Source organism: Oryzias latipes, chromosome 21 (genome assembly GCF_002234675.1).
Source record: "Oryzias latipes chromosome 21, ASM223467v1".
In the NCBI taxonomy this organism is placed as follows: Eukaryota; Metazoa; Chordata; class Actinopteri; order Beloniformes; family Adrianichthyidae; genus Oryzias; species Oryzias latipes.
The window spans coordinates 19,613,551-19,637,329 of record NC_019879.2 but is presented as its reverse complement, the minus strand read 5'-3'; the positions used below and the strand labels follow the sequence as shown (position 1 = coordinate 19,637,329).

Here is a 23,779-nt window from a genome sequence, read left to right as displayed (position 1 = left end):
GTTTCCTAGGAGATGGTGACGCTGCCATTCAAACCGCGAAGCATGGCATGTCGGGATACCTTTCTCCATCATGGCGGATCAGGGCACAGGCTAACTGTTAGCAATTTCTACGACTCCTTGTTTCGCACACTAAAGCAATTTCAGGTTATATTTAAAGGAACTGCAGCTATTCGTCGATTTCTGGATAAGTATGTAATATTCAACTTCTATTTTTAAGTTGTGTTTAATAGAAGGTTTTGTTTTTTATTTATTGTAGTAGCAGCAGCTAGTGTACTAGCTTGGAGCGCGACTAGCGGTAATGACCGAGCTGCTTGTGAATTGAGGCCGCAGCATGCAGCCAGCATTTTAGATTCATGTTGGTGATATTTATCCCTAGTGAGTAAACTATATTTTAGAAGTGTAAGCGATTGCTGCAAGTTTACGGGGAGATATTCTTACTCTGGGCGGCTAATAAGCAGTTAAAGTAAGCTGCTACCGTGCATCATGAACCCATCATCAGAGGCCCGACAGTCACAGTGGTCAGTGTTATCTAACGTGTTTACGTTACGTCGAACTAGTACCTTCTCGAATGGTTTTTACGCTAGTAGTGTTGCTGCTGTTTAACGTGGTGGTGGATACAATATAAGTTTAATGCTTTGCATGTTTTTATATGAACTTGGAAGTAGAAACTAAGACGTATTTACATTATTTGGATGTTAAAATCGCCGCCTCAGCGGTTAGCTTCACCATTGATTCACGAGGCAGCATCCGCTAAGGATTAGCGGTGTACATCATGGCATAAAGTGGCTAAACGTCCGAGATCAGCATAGAAAGCGATTTTAAAATGGAGTGTATTATATTTTTACATTTTATTTTTCCGCATGTAAGACCTGATTCATGGGGAGTCGTGCGTGTGTTGCGGTGGTTTCGTTTAAGTCTTTAACTTCAATTTGCACCCTTGTGGTCAAAGTAGGACTTCACTATTATTACTTTTTTTTTAAACCAGGTTGGAAGTTGTTACCTTTCTGTCTAATTATATATGGACCTATTTCAATGACTTGTATTCCAGTAGCTTCTGACTATTAATTTATTAATTTCTAATTTGTTATGTTTACACTGCAGGCTGTTTTGTTTATCATAAGTCAGACATAAAATAATATAAATCACAGACCAGAAAATACTTTGTTTTAAAAAAAATGTTTTTAGGTGGTGGCTATTATGCAATATTATTTTTATTTATGTTTTATCAACAAAAACACATTTCAGAATTCCCACATTTTTTAAAAGAGGTATTTTAGTCTATACATTTGTGAGATTAAAAATAACCAGTCTACTGCAAATGATGAAGAAAAATCCAAATCTCCAATGCTATTATCCGTGTTTTTTCAATGCACTACAGCAGTGAAACTGCATTGTAAATTCCCATCCATCCATCTGAACCTGCCAAATCTCTCTAGGCATCATGGGGTTGCTGGAGCCTGTCCCAGCTACTGTTGAGTGAAGGCAGGGTACATTGTAGACCGGTCACCATCCCGGTTTTGCCTGCTGTTTTACCATAGATCTGCAAAGACTGCTGACACTTGAATAAAAAAAGTATTTTTATACAAGTGGTTTGCAGGAATGATCTGTTCATTTCTTCCTTTCATGAAGTTTACCACAATGCATTAACACATGCAATACAACATAAGTCCACTCATGTTCATTACTGGAAATGTTCATTTGATTTCTGCCATTATAATAAAGCTCAAAGGGAAAAAATATCCTGGTAGAGTTGCTTGATCTCCTGGTTCCCCATACATTGCATGTCACATCTCTGCAACCTGTTATTTTTGTACCAGCGCTGTAGGAATAGTCAAAAGAAATTAAATGTACCTTTGTGTTTGCAGGATTCAGAGACACATACAAATAACATCAGTAAAGGCTTCATCCATAACAGCAGAAGGGTCACAATGGAAAGTGCTGTTGATATCCCATCAGGTATGTGATGACGCATCTAAAATGTATTTTTTTATTTATGCCCACTTTGTCATGCCTTTTACTGGTGGATGAGGGCTCAAGGTTTGCACTTGCTTCATAATACAAATACATTCTAAAATTACCTTAGTTGTTTATGTTCTCCACAGATTGAATTTTAAGAAGCTCAGAAAATATCAGAACTCTAAAATTCAATATTTACTACATCACTCCGCATCATTTTAAAGGGAATGCAGATAATCCAAACTAATAATAGGAACCCAAGAAAATACACCCCTATAAATGCATCCTTTGAACCGACTTAAATGTCCTACTCTTAGGCCCCATTTACACTGCATGGTTCAAGTGACCCAATTCAGATTTTTTTCCTCTCATGTGGCACAGATCGGATATGACCGGTGAACGGGTAAGCAGGAAAGAAAACGCATGGATTCCGATTTTCTCAGATCGGATTCAGGCCTCATTCATATGTGGAAATAAATCGGATACGAATCGGATATGTGCATTTGCACGTGCTGTGTAAGCAGACAAATCGGATATTCCCCCGTAAATGCGAGTTGTACGTCAGTAACATCAACTCAGGACACCACTAACTGAGATCGCATGAGTTATTAAGGTGCTTTTGTGCGCTGATTTTGCTGTTCGGGGATAGCTGGAGCCCCATCAGCGTGTCACCTTTCAGCCTCAGGCTTCATTATTTCCGGTCTGGTTCCGGTCAGGACGCAAACGGTAACTAATCAAGCGGGACACCGTTGCTCTGGAACGGCTAGAAGCTGTTTATTTCTTTGCTTGGATATAACTGTTAGTACAGCACAACGTCTGCAAACACTTCCTCATTCAAAACTCAGAGAGAGTACATAAGCCGGCCGAGCAGCCCTTCTTTTTCCTCTCCCGCGCATTCCCCCTAGTGCGCCTGCCTCATCCAGGAGCGCCAAGGCAACGCCTCCTTCCATTGCTGCGTAGCCTCCATGACAACCACAGTCACGCAAAAGAAACACAACAGGGGGGGGCTTTGCTTGTTTCTTTTTCGCCATGCTAAACGTTTGCCTTTAGGACCAACACGCATCTTCTAGATGTGCTTTTATTAGTGTTATGATTATTATTTAGGGCCTGCTCGCTCATTATTTTTTAAAATCTGTCAGTGCTTTTATTTGGCTGCAAGGACCGCAAAGAAAGATTATCATTAGGTTAATAATACATGCTAAAAACATTAGCCGTGGAGGTACTTAAAACTCTGTGCGGGCAATGCTGCAATGAGCATCTTGGATGTAAACATGTGAGAATTATGTCAGCCTTTATTTTGTCTGGACACCACTGGAAACACATTCATATGATGGTTTAGAGTTTCTCAGATCTGTGTAGCAGCACTTCCGCCTCCGACGATCCGGCTGCCGGTTTGACGACAAAGCTAGTCCTGGGGAAAGTTTCGACGAACTGTGGTGCGTCCGAAGGAGGTCAGCAGAAGGTGGAAATGCTGCTACGTAGTCCTCAGAACGTCTACGTTTGATATTTTCAGAATTTTGTTGTGTAAATGCAAAAATCGGATACGGGTCACTTTTAAAAGATGATCTAAGCGGGTCATCAAAAAAATGGGATATAGTCAAAAAATCGGATTTGGGCATCAAGACCTGAAGTGTAAATGCAGCCATAGACTGTAAAAACAAAGGATGAATCGAGGTGTGACGTCACCCATAGAAACTGCCTTACCTCCGGCTCAGAAATGTGGCAGAATCCCTCATCACTGCTTCCTGATACAGACGCTGCCATGTTTAAACCAGTCAACCGGCGCCTGTATCAGGAAGCAGTGGTACTTGGAACACGAGAAGGAAGGGGTTGAGCTGTCCATTGCTTTTACAGTTAATGGTCCTACTTCATACATACATCATAGACCCCCATTTACCCCAGTAATGGTACAGTAGATAGGCATTACTTCAACCAAAACCAATAGACTTTTACATTTTTTATTGAAATTTTATTTTAAGAATGTGATCGATCAGTAGAGCCACCACCAAACCAGTTCAAAGTATTTTAGTTTTCTGCTTGCACGCTGATAGAAGTAACAGAGAAAGTTCAGGCGTCTCTTCTCTGACCAATCTGTTCATCGGCCTCCATCTGGTGCCTAACTTCACGGAGGCTCTAATCACTCCTTTGGAGTTCACGACTGGAGAAAGCAGAAACAATTGTGCAAGTTTTCTGTGTTACGTTTAGGTACAGTTTCTGTCAGCGTTGACATCTGACTGTATCTTGTTTTCATTGGGCTCTTGAATTATGCTGTTGTGTGAACTGATTTTAAAAAAATGTTTTTGGTGTTTTTAACACGCACTTTTAGGATTTTTCTGAGGATGAAGGACACATTTAAAGAATTTTAAGCTCAAAATGGCATTTCTTAATTCAAATTGTTTGAATCAGGAGTATTTTTTGTAGACAATCAAATGGCCGGGCAACAAGGGGTTCCTGCTTGGAGTAATAGTTAATTTTATATCTTTATTTATTAAAAGAAATGATAAAACATTTACAAAATGACTAAATTGGAGAAACAGTGATAATGATGCCTGGAGAGTACTTTAACATCCAGATTCTGCTTTTTAGCCCGGTAACTGCAACCTGATTGAAAATAAAGAGCGTGTGATCAACCACTGATGAGGCTTGTTGCATCCAGTTTGGCTAAAGTTTGTATATTCTTTTTTGACCTTTGGTTGGCTAAACCCGCTTGTGATCATACTCACATGCTTCCACAACCCACTGAGTAGATGTAACAGAAAGTAAAAGATAAAAGGAACACAAATAACATGGGTTACACTTGACCTGTTACATGTACTACAGGTTAATTTAAATGAGATCTATGATGTAAATGATCAAACTATTAGGATGTTCTCTAGCATGACACAGACTTCCTACCACCCTTTAAAGTATAACCCAGACTTAACTTTATAAAATGGGCTTAAAACTGTATGAAATTTTTTTTAAAGTTGTTTTTTTTATTTTTGGATCTGGATAAGTGTGTATGCTTCTTTAGTTAGACTTTAGTTTTGCACTAAAAATGTAAAATACATTTTTTTATTTTAAATTTCAAGTTTTGTAATGATTTATGTGATGCTTAGAACAATTTCTTAACATTACAAGACTATTAATATTCAAAGAGATCAATGTAATCCTCCATTCACTGCCTGAGCCTGCTGTGTGATGCTCTGTTGTTGTTTGTTTCTTTTTCTCTGCAGAATGACACAACTTTGGCTTATTTGGCTGCTTATCAAAAAAAAAGTCTAATTTTTAGCCAAATTAGGCAAGACACTCACTAAGAGATGTCTCCTAAATGTTCAAGAGGCATTCTTGTTCAGACTGTCTTTTTTTCTATTTAATCTTTTTACCACATTTAGGTTCCTCACTTTCACACACGCAGACACACACACACACACAGGGCAAAACACTCATTTGAATCATCTTCTCTCGTGAGGTTACTATTCAAGTTTATTTGTTATTGTTTTTCTACTTTAATAGTTTATTTTTTGCAATAAAACCTGAAATTAACAATGCAAACTTTTCAGAAAACAAAATGTAATGCGTAATTTATCTATTTACTAAGGTAATTGTTAGGGGATTTAGTTGCTCTGAATAAGGATATTGTTCCCTTTCAAACTTTATTGTTGCCCTGTAGTTTTATACATTTTTGGTTCACTGGTTTTGTGGTCTCTAATTTGTTTGAGCAGCAATATTCTGCTCTCATGCTTTACAACTAATGCCTTTGTTGGCCAATGACTTGGAAAATCCTCAATTTTGGGCTCCATCCACAGGCGAGGATGACACGCATGAAAAAGATGATGTGAATGCCAAGGACAGCACTGATCCCCCTCATAAGAAAAACAAAAAGCACAGAAAGCACAAGAGTAAAAAGAAAAAGAGGAGGAGGAAAGGAGAGAAGGAGAGCAGCTCAGACTCTGGCGCCGAGTCAGATGCAGAACCTCCACCTCCTCCAAGACCTGTCAGGACTACTAGAGCCAGGTAAGTAGAACTGACCTGAAACCTGTTTAAACAAATGACGTTATTGGTTAAATCTATTCCTGAAATAAATGTGTATTTCTCCAGGAGTGTTTGGTATTCTCCAATATTTAAATTTATAGGAAAAATAATCATTTCAAAATACCTTTGATTTTAGTGCCAGATTGGCAGCAGCTGCAGGGGCTAAAGAACCTGGTGAACAGAAGGAGGAAGGCAAAAAAGATGCGTCTGCAGGTATTAAAGAGAAATGTGAAGTAATAAATCCCAGTCACCTTTAAAGTAAATGCACACGGTGCTTGTAACTTATTTTATGTGTGTCTCTTTTTAGATTGTGTTAACACAGAGGGAGATATAAAGTCTAAAAAACACAAAAAGCAAGCTGCCAAAAAGAAGAAAAAGAAGAGAAAAAAAGAGGAAAAGCAAGAAAAGAAATCCCCATCTCGTTCTCCATCTGATAGCAGCTCAGCTTCAGGTTCCGAATCTGAGGGGGACGGAGGCAAAGTGGTCGGGGATGGTAAACATTCTTCTGCTGCTGCAACGGACCCCCAAGAACTGCTGTCCAAAATTGCTCTGAAGGACAAACATGAAGAGGAGACGGCAGCTGACATTGTCATGCAAAAGCCTGAATTGCCTGAAGTAAAGAAGGAGGAGATAACTGATATCGACGTATATTCTGTTGGAGCAAAGGAAGGCAATGCCATCAAATCGGAAATGCTTGCAAATTCCCCTTCTGAAGGTCGCATTGAGATGTCACATACTGAAATCGTTAAAGTTGAGGTGAGTCTTGGAGATGGGGTTTTCAGCCATGCCCACGAGTTACCTGATATCATCCCAAAACAAGAAAGCACCACTCAGAGAGAGGACCTGGCCACGAAAGATCAAACCAGTTTAGTTCAAGAAACAAAGATGAAAGAAAACGATTTCTCCAAGTCTCAATCCCCTTTAAAGGGTGTAGAAATAAAGAAGTCCGAGTCAGCTCCAAGTCGGTCGCCATCACCGAGCTTAAGAGAACAGCAGTCTGATGGACAGTCAGCCACTTTGGTAAAGGAACCATCAGGAACTCTATCCAGGTCCCCTTCAAAAGATAGACGGTCTTTTACTCCTCAGAAGAATCAGCAGCTATCCCGTTCCAAGTCTCGTTCTCCATCTCCCACATGCAAGAGAGAGTCTCATTCTCCACCTCTCAAATCTCAGAAGGGAGCCAGCCGTCGATCCCGATCTACCTCTCCGTCTGTCCCTTTGAAGAAAAAGGTGTCAAAGTCTCCAAGGAAGTCCAGATCTCCTAAAAGACGCAAGAGCTCCCACTCTGTTTCACCAAAGCGACGCAGGAGCCCTTCTCCTAAAAGAAAGGCGTCACGATCTCCTAAGCGTGGAGGGCGCAGGTCTCCCTCTTTGTCTCGTTCTCCTCGAAGACGGCGAAAATCTGATTCCCGCTCTCGCACAAGGCGCTCCAGGAGCCGCACCCCCAGGCGAAGTGGTGCACCTAGTAGGCGCTCTCTGTCACGTTCTGTCACCAAACCTCGGCGTTCCCACTCTCGGACAAGGCGGCCTGTTGTCCGCTCCAGATCCCGATCAGCCGCAAGGCGTGCCGGAGGAAGGCGGTCTAGAAGTCAGTCCATGCCGAGGCGCAGGAGGTCACCGCCTCCTCGATCCCGCCGCTCACGGTCGCGCTCAGCCCGTAGGAGTAGACGATCTCGTTCACGTTCCATTGTAAAATCTAGGCGCAGCCGTCGCTCCAGATCCCGGAGTGTCCGCAAACGAACTAAATCCAGAACCCCTCCTTCTCGACGCCGGTCTAAGTCCCGATCACCAATCCGAAGGCGCTCCCGATCCCCAGCAAGAAGAAACCGTGCCTCACCAAGATCTGCCAAACGTTCAAAGTCCCGCTCCTTAAGGCAGTCTGGCAAAAGAAGGTCCAGATCTCCCAAAAAGAGCTCAAGGAGGTCAAAGTCTAAATCTTTGTCAAAAGAAACAAAAAGATCTAAATCCAGGTCCAGATCTGTATCAAGTGATGGAAGGTCTGAGAGCTCGTCCTCTGCCAGGTCCATATCCTGTACCCCAGTTGAAAAGAAGAGGTCTCCTCTCCCGCCTGCAGACAAGACACCAGAAATGAAAGCAGTTGAAGAAAATGGTGGAGTTTCAGTTACTGAAGGTGAGAGCTTTTTCATGTCAAGTTTGTTGTTTTTGTAAATAAAGTTTGATTAAGTTTGCCCAAACTAAGAGGATTTTTTTTAACATGCAACAAGTATAATAATCTAGAGTACTACACTTTCTCATTTATTGGCTGGGAATGAAATTCATTAAAGAAAAAATGTATGATTTGTTTTTTGGTTTTCGTGTCTTCTCAGGTGATGTGGCACAAGTTCCGTCAGAAGTTGGCTTGGACCCTCAGGATGTGATTTCCTCTGACAATTTAGAAAATCAGTCGAGTCTTTGTCAAACCTTGCCAGCACCCAGATCTAGATCTCCTTCACAAGTCCCAGATCCAGAACCAGAAGCAGATCCAGAACCAGAAGCAAATCCAGACCCAGAACCAGACCTAGAACCAGACCCAGAACCAAAACCAGACCTAGACCTAGACCCAGAAACAAAACCAGACCTAGAACCAGAACCAAAACCAGACCTAGAACCAGAACCAAAACCAGACCTACAACCAGACCTAGAACCAGACCCAGAACCAGACCTAGAACCAGAACCCGAACCAGACCCAGACCCTGGCCCAGGTGGGCCAGAAGCCTCAGATGGCTCAGACAGGTCAAATGAAGATGAAGAATCTCCTGTAAAAACTGCGTCTGGAAGCCAAAGAAGTTCCTCAGGTTCAGTGTCACCAGATCGTCAGAAGAAGCAGCCGTCAAAGTCGCCGTCGCCTGCAGACCGCAGGAAGCTTTCTCGGTCACCATCCAAAACTAGATCCAGGAAAAAGTCTTCCAGGTTTGAACCTTTTCATTGGACAGTTTTTTTCTTGTTTTTGAGAATAATTATAAACTAATATTGAAAATTGATATAATGGCACAGCAGCTTAATAACATTTTTATTTCAGGGTACTCTTTGAATTATTATGTTTATCTTTTTGAACTTTTATACTTTAATGTTTCAGAATACTTTGACATATATTTTCAACTACTGTTGGAATGTAAAGAGATGAACAGTCAGACAATTTAGAAATCTCTATATAAGTGAAATAAAAATAAATTATTTTTAAATGGGGATCTTACCGACAGATACAAGAAAATTTCACATTTATAGATGCATAGATATATTATAGGCAGATCAAATGTTTACTGTTCCTGTAATATGCTGCAATGAAAGTAATTCATTGTAGTAACCATTTTTTTCTTTTTGTTTATACTCTTCAGGTCCAAATCTCTAGTAAAGAAAAGAGAATCTGTGTCTCCAGTACAAAAGAAAAAGCGAAGGTCAAAATCTCGAAGTCCTGCTCGTAGACGGAGGTCAAAATCCCGCTCTGCCACTCGGCGTAAGCGTTCACGATCAAAGTCAAGAACAAGAAATCGACGGTCAAATTCCCGCACTGCGGCTCGCAAGAGGAGATCCCGTTCCCCAAATGCCAGAGGACGGAGGCGATCCAAGTCGACTGACAGAAGTAAACGATCCCGAAGCCGATCCGCTGGCCGCAGGAAACGGTCAAGATCTGGAGACAGGGGCAGGCGGTCTCGGTCTCGTTCTGTGGATCGCAGGCGGAGGTCCAGGTCTCGAGGCCGGGGGAGGCGGCCTGTGTTCCGCAGCCGCTCTTTTGACAGGCGCGACAGATGGAAGAGAGAGCCAAGCCACTCTCCGGTTCTCATTCTCCGCAAACAGCGCCGCTCAGGGTCTCGAACGAGACGCAGCACTAGCAAGACCCCTCCTCGTCTCACCGATCTGGGTAAACGTCTAACAAGGAACCTGTTTACATGCACACCAAATAGCCGATCAGTTTTTTGGTTTCTTCAGATTATGTCATTTAGGACCAATAATTACATATCCTTTATCCAAAGACAGAGATTCTGAGTTAACATGTGTGGATTGCTCCCCAACAATGGGATATTTTCCAGCTTATTATCCAATACATTTCATAGTTTTACATCTGCACATGTGTAAATGAAACATAGGGAACAGAGGTCTCTTGAGACCCCAAAGTAGCGTTGTGTAACTAAGCCAACCACAGATTCTTCATTGAAGAGTAAGAGGTTGGAGATTTGAAAAAACAGGATGTTTGAAAGTTCAGCCATGCAGTATGTAGTTCTCCAAAGTAAATCAGATAACATGTGAACCAGGATTTTCTAATGGTTACAGTTAGTTCTTGTCTAATTGCAGTACTAAGATTTAGGTTCAAGCCAATACATTTGCTTATTTATGATTAGATTTTCTCAATAATCTTTTTACTTTCTTTATTTCAAATATGTTAAATGTCATTCCCGTTATGATTCATCTTCCTAAATTTTCTTACCCTCGTCTTCTGTCTTTTTTGTTCAGATAAAGACCAGTTACTCGAGATCGCCAAGGCTAATGCAGCTGCCATGTGTGCTAAGGCGGGGGTTCCCATCCCAGAGAACCTTCGACCAAAAGCCATCCTTCAGCTCCCCCTGCCCACTCCATCCCCTACCCCCATCTCCTTACCCTTACCATTGCCTCTTCCAATGGGAATGGGAATGCCTAGCATGGGTCCAATGGGGTTATCCGGCATTCCAGGGATGCCTCCCATGTCAAACATGACCATGAGTGCTGCTGTAGCTAGTATGACTGCAGCCACTATGACAGCTGCCTTGACTAACATGGGTGCGCTGGCAGCCATGCCCCCCCTTGCCCCCCTTCCCTCCATCACCAATAAGCCTCCCCCTTGCCTTGCCCCCCAGACAGCATCTTTAAATATGGACCACATTGAAGAAGCAAAGAGGAAGGTGACTCAACAGGCTAACATACACACCATCAAAGAGCTCACTGAGGTAAGAGTACCCTAGGACTAATCACAGAACGTCTCCTTCAAAATAAGGTGACCATAAATATTCAGCTGCAATTAATGGTCCCAAAATGTGACAATGGACGGCCTTTTTGCATTGATTAAAAAATTTGATAAGTTCTCGTTTAGAATAACGCACAAATCAAAGAGAATGAGCAGAAAATTTCAGTCTTGACCACTTGCACCACAATTTGTCTTGATTAACATTCATTTTTTCAAGTTTTTTTTTTTTTGAAAAGAACAGTTTATGTTTTTTACTACTGATTTGGACCAAAGTTTGCTTTAAAGTTGAAACACTTTTCAGAGTGGATTTCATATGTCAATGTAAATGTAACCAAAAAATCTTGTTTTTGGTGTTTCTAATGCTATTGTGGCATTTCTTTTTTGACGATAGAGGACATAATTGAATAGAAACAACAGTTTTTAAAATGTTACTTCAAAATGGCATAATCATAATTAAAAGACCACTGGGAATGCTTTTAATATTCTAGTGGGACTGTAACACTTAGCTACAATTTCTGTGTTGGAATTTCTTGCAAGGCAAGTTTATTTGAAAAGCAAAATTCATACACAAAGCAAATTAAGGTGCTTCACAAAACAGGAAAATGCATTAAAATCACAATACATAACAGTGCAAAGATTAAAAACATACATGATCATTATATAAAATTTACTTTAAAAGAAAGGAAAGAGAAAAGAAAATGAAAAAAAAAAACGAAAAGAAAAGGTTAATAAGGACCTTTCAGATATAGACACGGCTAAACAGGAATGTTTTGAGTCTGGATTTGAACTTTATCACAGTAGAGGCCTGTCTCACAACCTCAGGGAGACTGTTCCAGCTTTTAGCTGCATAAGACAAAAACGCTGATTCCCCTTGCTTAGTCCTGACTCTAGGCACCCACAGGAGGCCGGTCCCTGAGGTCCTCAGAGTCCGAGATGTTTCATATGGCGCTAAACTGGCAGAGATGTGCAAGGCCATGGAGAGACCTGTAAACAAGCAGAGCTGCTTTAAAGTCTATTCTTTGAGCTACAGGAAGCCAGTGCAGAGACCTGAGCACAGGACTGATGTGATGGTACTTTCTGGTTCAAGTCAGGACTCGAGCAGCAGCGTTGTGGATGTACTGAAGCTGTTTTACAGCTCGTTTAGGGAGGTCAGTGAGCAGGCCGTTACAGTAGTCTAACCTACTGGAGACAAATGCATGGATAAGTATCTCCAGGTTTGGCTTTCACACTATGTATGTTTTTGATTTTAGCAATGTTTTTTAGATGGTAAAATGCTGCTGATGTTACTGACTTGATATGGCTGTTAAAGTTCAGGTCAGAGTCCATGATTACCCCTAGATTTCTGACTTGATTTGAAGGTTTTAGAGACAGAGTGAAGGTAACTGCTGACACTTTCTCTTTGTTTCTGTGGACAAAAGATGATGACTTCAGTCTTGTCAGAGTTTAACTGGAGAAAGTTGTTTTGCATCCAAGCACTGATCTGTTGGATGCAACAACTGAGTGAATCCACCGGCCCATATTCACCTGCTGTCAGTGACACATAGATCTGAGTATCGTCGGCATAGTGGTGATAAGATATGTCATTACTGCGAATTAAGTGACCTAGTGGCAGCATGTAGAGGTCAAACAAAAGGGGTCCCAGGATTGATCCCTGGGGCACACCACAGTTCAAGGCCATGCAGTCTAAGACACAACTCCCAATTTCAACAAAGTATTTCCTGTCTTCTAGATAGGACTTGAACCAACTAAGGACAGAGCCAGAAATTTCAACCCAGTCTTGTGGTCTGTGTAAAAGTATCCCATGATCAACAGTGTCAAAAGCAGTGCTCAGGTCTATCAGGTTTAAGACAGTGACTTTGCCAGCGTCAGTGTTTAGGTGGATGTCGTTAGTTACCTTGATAAGAGCAGTTTCTGTGCTATTATGGGATCTAAAACCTGACTGGAAAACATCAAATACATTTTTTTAATACGAGTCAGTGAACTGTTGGTAAAGAACTTTTTCAAGGATTTTTAATAAAAATGGCAAATATAAGATGGGTCTGTAATTGTTCAACACTGTAACATCAAGTTGCTCTTCTTCAGGATCGGTTTAACGACTGCAGTTTTGAAGTCCTCAGGAAATGTACCAGATTTGAGGAGAGACATTTTTAACTGCCTTGGAATTTTTTATAAACTGCCTGATGAAAGCTTTTTTTTTTTTTTTTACCTGTTTTTGTTTGCAGAAATGCAAAATGATTTCAAACAGCAAGGAGGAGATGGCTATTGCTAAACCCCATGTCTCAGACGATGAAAGCTGAGGACTTCAGGTAAAACATCAACAACATGCTTTGTTACTAGAAACACTATTTTGCTTTATATTTTATTGATTATAATTGGAATACAATTTTTTACAATAATAATTAAAAACCAAAAGTAGTAACTTATTGTTTTTTAGTGTTACTTTGGGTTTAAATGATGCATTCAGTAATTTTTGTTCTTTATCTTCAAACTAGCATTTTGTTGTCTTTGAAAATATAACCAAATGTATTTTTAAAGCTCAGTTTTACTTTCCTCTTGACCAGCATGTCATTGCTGCGTTTGTGTAAATTTATTAATTCCTTTTTTTTGTCACATTATTTAGCATTTATGAGAAATCAAGTCATTTGTTAGCATTTCATTTGAAAAAAGCAATCTTGTGTTATTGTGTTGATCTAAACTTGTTTTACAATACCTTTTAGTTTTTGTAGGATCAAATGTAATCCATTTGATAATTACCACTTTTTCATACATTTTCTAATGATTTATTTTTGCACTAAATGCTAAAAATGTGAGGGTTATTATATTTGTTGTTAAATGTCTTTGGGACAGACTCTAACATTTTTCTCCTTTTTGTCCACGCAGCTCCTGAATGAAGAAGAAAAGCGTTGAGCTCCGGAGAGGAGCTGCTTTCCTTTCATTTTACCCCATTAGCCCGATGACTTCTTGGACTGTAGACCCGCCCCCCCCCTAGTTGTTGCAGATCATTGTAGAGGAACCTGCAGCAGTCACTGCCCCCCCCCCCCTGCTTCCCCATTTCCCTTTTCTTTGGATATGTGTGTGTGTGTGTGTGTGAGAGACTCGCTGGCTTTCACCTGTGATACCACTGAGTTGAACTGGACGCACTGAGATGTGAACTGTATGACTGTGCAGTGAGCCTGAATGCGTACGTGTGTAAATAGTGAGTTTTACCACCATCTCCACAGAGCTGCTCATCTAAGCAGCTGCAGTTATAAAACCGAATAGGAAACAAACCAAACAAACTAGTTGTTTTGTATAAGTTCTGCGACTCTCAAAATTTGTTTTACTTTTGTGATTTCTTACAGGTTGTGTTCTTTGGAAACGGCGTCCTGGTCCTTCTGTACTTCCTGTTTTATGTGTAGTCCCCGCTTTTATGGATGAAAGACTGAATACTGCAAATCAGTTGGAGATCATTTAGAGTACATCTTGTAATTACTCAAATTAGGATCCTCTGTGTAAAAGAAAGCGAATGCATGACTTTAAGGTTTGGAGGGAACTTTACGTGAATTTTTCAGCCTCATTAGATAAGTCTGGGAAAACTGCTGCAGCACCAAGCTAATCTTTGGATCTGATCTGGTCTATCATTTGGGCTTTCATGGGATCTGACGGTTTTTGGATTTCATTTTGAATGAATTATTTTAGTTTTTACACAGATATCTGAAGACATTTGTTATGTCATTACAGATGCTTATAAACAGAATGTTTAGTGAAACTGAAAGATTTTTTTTTTAAATCTAGAAGACATTTTTGAGTAAATTTGTCAGAAACAATGTTTAAGAGGTTCTAAAAGCCATTGACACAAAAATAATGAATTAATTGCTATTAATATCTAAAAAAAATAACCCGTCTTTTACTATTAGACTGGTTTCTTGAGACACCACTTCAAAAATGAGTAACATTTCCAAACAAATATTACAATTAAGCCTCTAAAACGGAGACCTGAGGGATGTCCCAAGCTGTCTCTGTTAAATGTTTTCACGATTGGACAATCTTTTTTTTTCTTTTCCTCTCTGTCCTTTTGAACTAATAATATCGGAGGTATACAGATCAGAATCTCTGAGTGATGAGACGAAAACACCTGATGTTAAAAGGAAAAGCTTAACAAACAGACCTTCATCTAGCCTGCAGATCCAGTCAGTCTTTTTCTGTATTTGTAGATCCTTAAGCTTGGATTTCAATTTGATAAGAACGGAGAAAAACTTGGTGCTCTTGAGGCAGTTATAAGAGACAAACGATAGATTTCACTCAAACATTGTTTTTTTTTTTAAACCACTTTCTTTTCTTTTGCTCTATAGGGAATATATTTACAAATCTATCCTGTTTTTCTGGTTTCTTAAACTGTAGAAGATTCTCTTGAAATATTTTGTCAAGATGTAATTCTATTCGCTCTGTTTACCTGTTATAACTGTTCACCTGATTTTTGAGTTATGCTTCTGCTATTTTAATGACAAAAAAAACAAAAAACAAATGCATTTTAGTTTTTTTTTCAGGGATGGGGGGGTTGGTCATTTCAACATGACATTGCTTGCTTTGTATATAAATGTGTTGACGATTATTAAAACCTTCAATCTGTATTTTTCCCCATCCTGTGTTTCTTGAAGCCAGTTCACTTTTCCACAGTTATATAGCCACATAAAACACCTGTTAATGTTGTTCATGTACCGGTAGTTACCGGTTTATTTCTGTTTGGGCTGTAAAACACGAAGCTTAAATTAAAGATTACCGATATCACCTGTGGCCATGTTCACAAATCAGAGGGAAAACAAGGTTTTTGTTCATTTAAGTAGCATCATAGCCATGAAAATGATCAGAAAATCTAAGTTAACTGCCCTATTTGTTCAGCTTTTGCCAAGCCACTGTGATGAAACAATCTCCAAATTAATAGACTATTTATTTAAGCATTAGGAAATGATATTTTCAATCTATAGTGATGCTTCTGGACATTTTTAGACCAGGGAGGAACATCATAGTATATTTATATGTAATTATATATGACTTAGACAATATATAAATAATTATTTAATGGCCAATATTTGGAATGAGTGGAAAAAGCTGTTCCCGAGGTGCTTGTAGTGCCACCTACTGGAACTTTGCCAAAGTGGCTTCCTCTAAAAAAAAATCCTAACATTGAGCTTCCATAATGAAGTGACATTTTATAGAAAAAAAATGTTTTATTCGTCTTAACATTTTTAAAACTTTTTTTTGCTGCCCTTCTTGTAAAAATGTTACTTTCAACACTAAGAGATTATATCGATTGTTATTACAAAGCCAGTATCAAACTCAGTATAAACAGAGCATGAAAAGTTCACAAAATGTGCCGTTTTGAACAACCTCACTGGCTTTGTGCTGCAGACTGAGGATCTCAATCTAGAATTCAAGTGTCTGCACTAAATGGGCTTAATTTATTCCTGTTTATTATCAGTGGGACATTGTTTGAAGTAGAAGACAAAGCCTTTACAGTTTGAAAAACTCATTTGACCTCATCTAAAATGAGTGGATAAGATCATGACACCCTCTGGATGCCTTGATATTATGACCTTTCACAAAACCATTCGGGATGAAATTTAGCTGTAAATGTCAAGCCCCTCTTTAAGTGATGCACTTCTCTTAATTTAATTTGCACTTTTTAAAAGCATAAATGTCAGGATAACAAGTGGTAGAACTTCAAAATCAATGGTTATTTTTATGTAATTTTATGATTTAAAAGAACATCAAGTGGAGTTATGTCCTGTTTGATGTTGTCTTCCTCATACAGATGCTTAACCAAATGGAGAAACCCAGACCTGTGTTTACTCTTTGTACAGCTGTCTGAATCTACAATTCCAAAAGCTAGTGCCCTTTACATTCCTTAGAAATCTCTTTCAAAAACCAGTTGAGCGACACATACTACTTTGGTGAATATAGACCACAATGCATTGCGTTTGAATGATTTTTCATGTAGAAAAAAAAGTATTTTAATTTGTTTTTTATAAATCATCCAAGTTATCATCATAGCATAGTGGATTAATAGTCTTTGTGAAATGTTCATATTAATAAGGTTTCTACTTTGAGAATTTGGTGATGTCATATTTACTGTTAAAAAAGGCTTCTAAAATCCAGGGCAATAGATTGCCCCACATTATCTAGTTTTTTAGTAGTTAGGGAGTATGGAGGGAATTCTGACACAGACTGTGTGGTTGTCTGTCAGTATCCCTTCAGCAGATTGGCTGCCTTCACCCTTCGGTAGCTGGGATAGGCTCCAGCAACCCTCGTGACCTTGCATGGGACACAGCAGCAATAGAAGATGGATAAAGCGTACAAGAAAGTGCAGTGTTGGATTAAATGGCAAATAAAGGTCAGTTACACAACTAAAAGGCAAAAAGCTTTTGCACAGAGGTTTCACGGTCAAGTAGTTCAAAATGACTTTAGGTAAATATTGCCTACAGTCATAAAGTTTTGATAAAAACATTTTCAAATTATTTTTGTCAACATTTTTAGTTACTATGTAATATTATTTTTTTAGCTTTTCATCCATTTTGGATCTGAGTTTGTTCAGTCATTATGAACGAAAATTGAATATATAAACTGCTAAGTAAGATGTTTTACATCATTTATGATCTCAACTGAGTAATTAAGATTTAGATTCTGCATTTCTGGAAGTGCCTCATCTGCAGAAAAACCCATGTAAAGACGAAGCATCTCAAGTGACGTGACACATTGAAATGTGAAATTCATTAAATTATGGATGTGGCATCCTTGTAGTCCAAGGACAAGAGGGACAATCCTGTTTTTCATCAGTGAGCACTTCCAGAGCCTTTATTCCCACGTAACTATGTTATTTGATGAGGAAACAATTATAGTGAGCAGTTCATTCTTGTGTGCTGTCATCCAGGTAATGGCGTCTTCTGAAATGGTCTAATTACTGAAAGACTAGAACAAGCCTTTTTGGTTGTACTAGTGTCTGATAGCTTTCTCAGTGGACAAGATCTGTCATGAAATTAAAAGTTTAGAAGCAGTATTAAAAAAAGGATAATAAAAGGATTTACCAAACAGGTAAATTATTAAATTTCCTTCAGGAATAAAACAGTGTTTCTAACAAATTGCCAGAAAAGTAAGAACCAAAGAAGAAAAATTATTTCAAAATTGACCAACTCTTTTAGAGAAATATCTACAGAAAACTACAAATACATAACCCTTTGTTTTATTTCATCTTTACTTTAATCATCAAAGAATCTTCAAAACGTATTTAAAAAATCAGAATAACCTAATTAATGTTTTTATTTATAGTTTCTAATGTAAAGTGGAAAGGTTGAGGTTAGTACTCTTTCTTAAATGTTGTTTGTTTTCCAGATGGATCATAGCAACTTAATTTTTAATGGGTAATTACATCAACTACTCAGTGTCCACATGTGTGTTTGTTAACCCGCACAGCACTCACGTCTGCATAGACCGATACGTATGTGGGTAACACACTGAAGAGCGAGTGAGTCATTGGATTTTGCAGATCAATGGCTGCCAGTCGATAAATGGCTGAGTGCTTTGCAACGACCACTCTGTCCAAACGCTCCTGCGCCTCCTGTCAAGCAGCAAGGAAAGGAGGTCACATCCATGAATTTCCATTCTTATCCCCTTTAATTTCTGATTCTCAAAGCAGCCATTTCTGTTACATAAAAGTGCTTGACAGACCAGCCGTACACACAAAGCAGGCTGGATAAGCAAATGTATTCAGCCTGTGGTGTCGTTCCGGATGAGAGTGGGTGTTGCTTCGCTTTAACGGGAGGCAGACGGAGAAAAAGCAAGGCGAAGAGGAAGATTTGAGAGAAATGAGAAGCTCAGTGAGATAAAAGCTGATGAGAAAAAAAAAGAAGAACAAAAAGAGGACATGAATGGAAAGATGTTTTATTATGCTGAGTGAGGATTGGAGCATGCACAAACTATAATGTGACTTTGGGTGTATTTGGCAGCCCACACACACACACACACGTGCGCCTGTGTGTTTGTGCACATTTCAGTTGAACATAGCGGGTCAGAGTCACCACCACGACAGAACTGCACAAAAGTGAAAGAGTCTGTTTCAACAATAACACTTAAACATGTTCGTATATATGTTGCATGAATGTGGAATATTTCATGAACACACTGGAAAGAAGCAACCATAACTCCTGATTTATGGATGAGTGAATTTACACCAGATAAAATATTCATTTGCAACTGCAGAGAAAATGTCCAACCATTATTTTTGCGAACACTGCGCAACATTTGGGTCAAACGGAGATTCTGAATATGAATAAACCCACCCATTTGCTAAGGATATTCAAATGATCGCAAATTGTCCAAAGGCATCTTGCAAGTTAATATTCATGGAGAAAGCCAGGGGCTACAGTCGAGGGACAGCCTTTGAAAAGCATCAGTTTTAAATGAAATTGTGCAATCTTACAAGTGTAAAAGCTGAATTAATATTTGAAAGTGAACACCTAGAGTGTTGCATGTTTTCCTTCATATATGAGACTAGATTTTTAAGTCCCACTTCGATCATTTTTTGAAGCTATTTTCAAAGCCAGATGCCAGCTCGGACGAGGAAAACGAAGACGCACATGGATGTATTTGTCTACATGCGCATGCATCAGAACAGAGTGGAGCAGGTAGCTTGTGGCTTGTTGTTACTATTACTACTGATTTACAATGATTTGAATAAAGAAATACTCAGAAACACATTTTTAAACTTAATGTTCTTTATATATGTCCTCCATCCTGAGAAAAAATGCCACAAAAACATGTTAAGAACACTAAACGTGTTTTTCATTGGAGTGGGTCTTTAACAGCTGGAGAAATTCAGGCATCTGCAGCCAACCTGATGTTTAACAGGAAGGCGAGAAAATGAAAAAACTATAACCATTTTAAATCCATATATAAGCTAAATAGGCTCTATAGTGTGAAGAAGCCACGCAGATCTCATGGGCTAACTCACTATTCTTTATGTGTCTTCCAGTCATGAAGCTAAGGGAGGATGGTGGGAATGCTGCACTGTGATGTATGGTTCTGTAAGTGGGGTATAGAGAATAGCATTTTGTGTGTGTGTGTGTGTTCCAGAAAAGATCTATTGTCTTTTATTGTATTTCTGTGATGCCAAGTTGGAGGCCGAGGAGATCTGGCTGTTTTTCCCCCCCCCCTCTGTGTTCAACAAACAGCAGAGCTGGGTTTGTGTGTGCGTGCCCTCTATCTCTCTCTGTGACAGCTGAAAGAAGGAGTGTGTGTGTGGTGTTTGTATGTGAGTTGTTTGTCTCAGCAGTGGAGGGAAAGCCAGTGATGATGTCCAGAGCGACTGAGGCTGATCAAGGTTAAAGTGTGAGAAAGAATCAGAAATGGTCGAATGTTTTTTATTTCACAGATCGTGTCTCAAAGTATCAGTGTGTTTAAAGTAGAAAAATATTTTTTGTCAGCAATCAGTGAATTTAAAATGGGTGCATGATGTTAGCTGAGTCGTGTGAGTGTGGTGTATTTTTCCATATTGAGCCCCCCACCTGCTCCTGAACCCCTCAGTCCGCTGTGGAGACGTGCGTATCATGGCCTCGTGGACGTTCCAGTCTGTTGGTTGCGTTAGGGTTCAGCGTATCAATTTTCGAGAGCGTGTCGTAGGCGTAGAACGGTGTGAGGTCGTGACACAACAAGGTGGAGTGATGCACCCGTGTGCTTGTCACTTCCACTGAAGCGTGGTCTAGTGGATTGTTCTTGCTGGTGTGCACATGCAGAGCATTTGTTAACCGACATGCACCTCAGGAAAAACAACCTTCACAGCGGCAAAACAGACAAAAATGGCTGCTTTAATCCGTCTCTTTCTTGTCATTCTTCTACATACATGAAGCAAATAAGTCCATGTTCACTTGCACAATAATACAGAAAACAATATATGTAATTTAACTTTTGCTCCAATATGCAGTGTGGGAGTAGATCGGATGTGTTCTCCCCTTCACATCCAGCCCACCTGCAACAGGCTGATCAAATATTGAAATCTGCAACCTGGGTATTCAAATATTTATATTTACCCCAGGGCAGTGAAGTACTCATATTAGTTGAGAGGTTTGCCAAGAGATCAGAAACTCGTTTTTGCTAAACTAGAGCAATCCTGAATGGTAAACTGAATCCTTTTCACCCACTCTATTACTCATCTTGCAGACATCACAGGGTGTGTTTTTCTATTGCAGTGCATGAATTGAGTTTTTATTTCTTGTTTTCAAAGATTTCCACTTGGATGACACTTTTAATTTGCCAAATTTGTATTGAAGTTTCATTAAAAACAGTTCCAGGAAAATCAAGAAGGGAAATAGAAAATGAGAAGAGAAGATGTGAGGAGCAGTAATAGGCCAGACTGGAACTCATCTAATGGGTCCACAGTGACTAAAGAGGCTGGTTACATCACTGCTTCTATTATTTGAGCTTCATACCCCAGCAATTTATCTTTTCCTCTTAATTTTCCTCCCTAACATGACCTATTATTTCCAGCAAGAATTTATTCAGCGCTGTCTCAGTCCATCGTCTCGGACTAGGCTGTTACATTAGCTTAAATAATCTCTCAAATGAAAATGTTCAGAATAGTCAATAAATACATTATCAGTGAAATAAGAAATCAAAACCATAGCCAGGTTTTTAAATCGTGAAACTGTAGATCAGCATGTTTGCACTAATGAAAAAAAAAAACTTTAAGACTTTGTTATGTAATGCTTAGCTCAGTTTTATTTCTGTTTTTTATATTGTGGCTGACCTTTAACAGTTCCCTAAAGGGTCAATTCTTAATAAATATGTCAAACTGTTAATGATGGTAAAACTACAGGAACTGCAGGTGCTTTGATCTCTTTTGACTGTTTCACTCTCAGTGTGTCTTGAAGGTAGTAAACAACAAGGTTCAGAGAAGGAAGCTTCACTCAAGAACATGTTAAAAAAACAAAAAACAGGATTTTCATTGGGTGTTTAACCTCTGATTTAATTAAAAATTAAATATTCCTGTTGTTATTTCCGTTACCTTTTATTAAGATTGTGAAACAAAGTTTTTTGTTTTGTATGGGATGCTTGCTTCAGGAAACTTTGTTAAAAAAAAATCATATCAAATGCTCTATTTGGTAGTGTATTGAGCACAGTGTGACAGCTCCGAAGAGGTACTAAGTTTGACAAACTTGCCAATTCTCCCTCCACTATCCCACTATCTATGCAAGCTGTTAAACACTGACTCACTTTCATCAACAACAAAAACATTTTCTCTTTGCTGATGTGCCAAGATGTTTACCTCTGACTGCACTTGGGTGCATTTTCTACATGACAGCCATTTTAAAGTAAAGTCACTCTTCCCTGACGTAGCAAGACAGCCAAGAAATGTAAGTTTTTGCCCGTTGCTGCATGCATTAATTATGGCTTTCATGCAAAATAGATTGGATCTGCAACTTCATTTAGTGGTCATGGAATTTGTGACTTGCGTGGCTCTGCAGTCTATTTCTTTCTTTCTAACTGAGTGGAGCCCACCCAAACCAAGAAATGAAAAATCTGTCAGTTTGTGACTTTATGCCCCTTAATTTAGAGGCTTGGATTGGAGGATATCACATTCCTTATCTCAGGGGCACTGCAGAGTTATGGCGGTTAATTATTATCAGACGAGAGCTGTGGAATAGGCCGCTTTGCAATTTTTAAAGAGCTTACATTTAAGTATGCAATGTATCAACTTCCACTCTCAAAGTGACTTAGGCACAAACACATTGCTCATAGTCTGTGCAGCTTTATTTCCACATCCCTTTTGTGATTTTTTTTGTCATGCATGTATTTGTAGAGACAGGAAGTATGACATGTCATTGTCTGGATTTTCTGCAGGGCATGGTTGACACACTGGGGTTGTTTGCATTGTTTTACACTCTTGAGGGTTTGAATGGGGATGCTGAATTTTGTTTATTTTCTTGAAGCGCTCAGACGACCTTGTCTTTGTTTTTGTTCATGGTCATTTAGCAGTGAGGATGTCTTAGCATGCACCATATATGATGTCCCTCGTGAGGACACGGGTTTCTATGTGGAAAAGCATTCAGCGAGATCTTTGGCTGCAAAATTAAGTCCGGATGTTGCCAGAAATTCATGATTAGCCTGTTCATATTTTATAATCCTCTTATATCATACAGTACAGTGGACCAATGTTTGCTTTGTTGTTGACTTACTGTATATCCAAATCCAGTTTAGTGTGAACTGAAAGGCATACTTTAAGTGTGTCTCTAATGTGAGACAAGAAGATCCACAAGAGGAGATGTTTAGTCAAGGGCTTTTAATTTGAGAGCTCGTTTCTCTATCTGGGAAAGAATCTTTTTCTTCAGAGGCTGTTATCGACCTTCTTTGCCTCTTAAATGTGGTGCTTATTCACCAGCTGACAGCCTATGGTGAAAAGTTTGTAAGCTTCGCATTAATGTGGTAACAATGGAAATATCTGCATCTATTGAGGATTTTTACCTTCTTGATTTTTCTTCATTTAACAAAGAGATATTTGTTTAAGCATGTGCTTCCTTATTGCTATTATTTCAAATACTTTTAGGATTCAAACTAATGAACACATTTTAAATTTCAATATGGACCAACTCATCTGTCTCCCCAGTATTGTTATCATTTCTTCCGCCTTGCATACAAGCATCTGTGCTTTCAATCAACATCATTTTGTTCTAAGCCTGCAATAATCACACTAACTGAATGTATAGCTACCTTAAGATCTGTGGTGCATCACCATGAAAGCAGCTGATCTCCATTTTATAGTTTGCGCCACAAAACAGTCGATAAGATCTGACTGATAAACTTTTTGTCTTTTCCCTAATGTACATTCAATTTAAATAATGCATGTGT

General features: G+C 39.2%; 1 protein-coding gene across 1 annotated transcript; it reads left to right on the top strand.

The window, feature by feature from the left end:
- Positions 1-39: 39 nt before the first annotated feature.
- Positions 40-15,516, top strand: LOC101168583 (serine/arginine repetitive matrix protein 2). Its single transcript, XM_023950516.1, has 11 exons — positions 40-188; positions 1,866-1,956; positions 5,745-5,952; positions 6,107-6,183; positions 6,278-8,101; positions 8,298-8,550; positions 8,623-8,880; positions 9,306-9,829; positions 10,420-10,889; positions 13,129-13,212; positions 13,787-15,516. The coding sequence occupies exons 2-10, from the start codon at positions 1,929-1,931 to the stop codon at positions 13,201-13,203; spliced, it is 3,717 nt and encodes a 1,238-aa protein (XP_023806284.1). The 5' UTR covers positions 40-188; positions 1,866-1,928; the 3' UTR covers positions 13,204-13,212; positions 13,787-15,516.
- Positions 15,517-23,779: the final 8,263 nt, after the last annotated feature.

Excerpts from the sequence above, each read along its gene's own strand:
- LOC101168583 (XM_023950516.1), top strand. The coding sequence starts at position 1,929 with ATGGAAAGTGCTGTTGATATCCCATCAG. Across the intron at positions 6,184-6,277 it reads CAAAAAAGATGCGTCTGCAG|ATTGTGTTAACACAGAGGGA; the intron begins GTATTAAAGAGA and ends GTCTCTTTTTAG. Across the intron at positions 8,102-8,297 it reads TGGAGTTTCAGTTACTGAAG|GTGATGTGGCACAAGTTCCG; the intron begins GTGAGAGCTTTT and ends GTGTCTTCTCAG.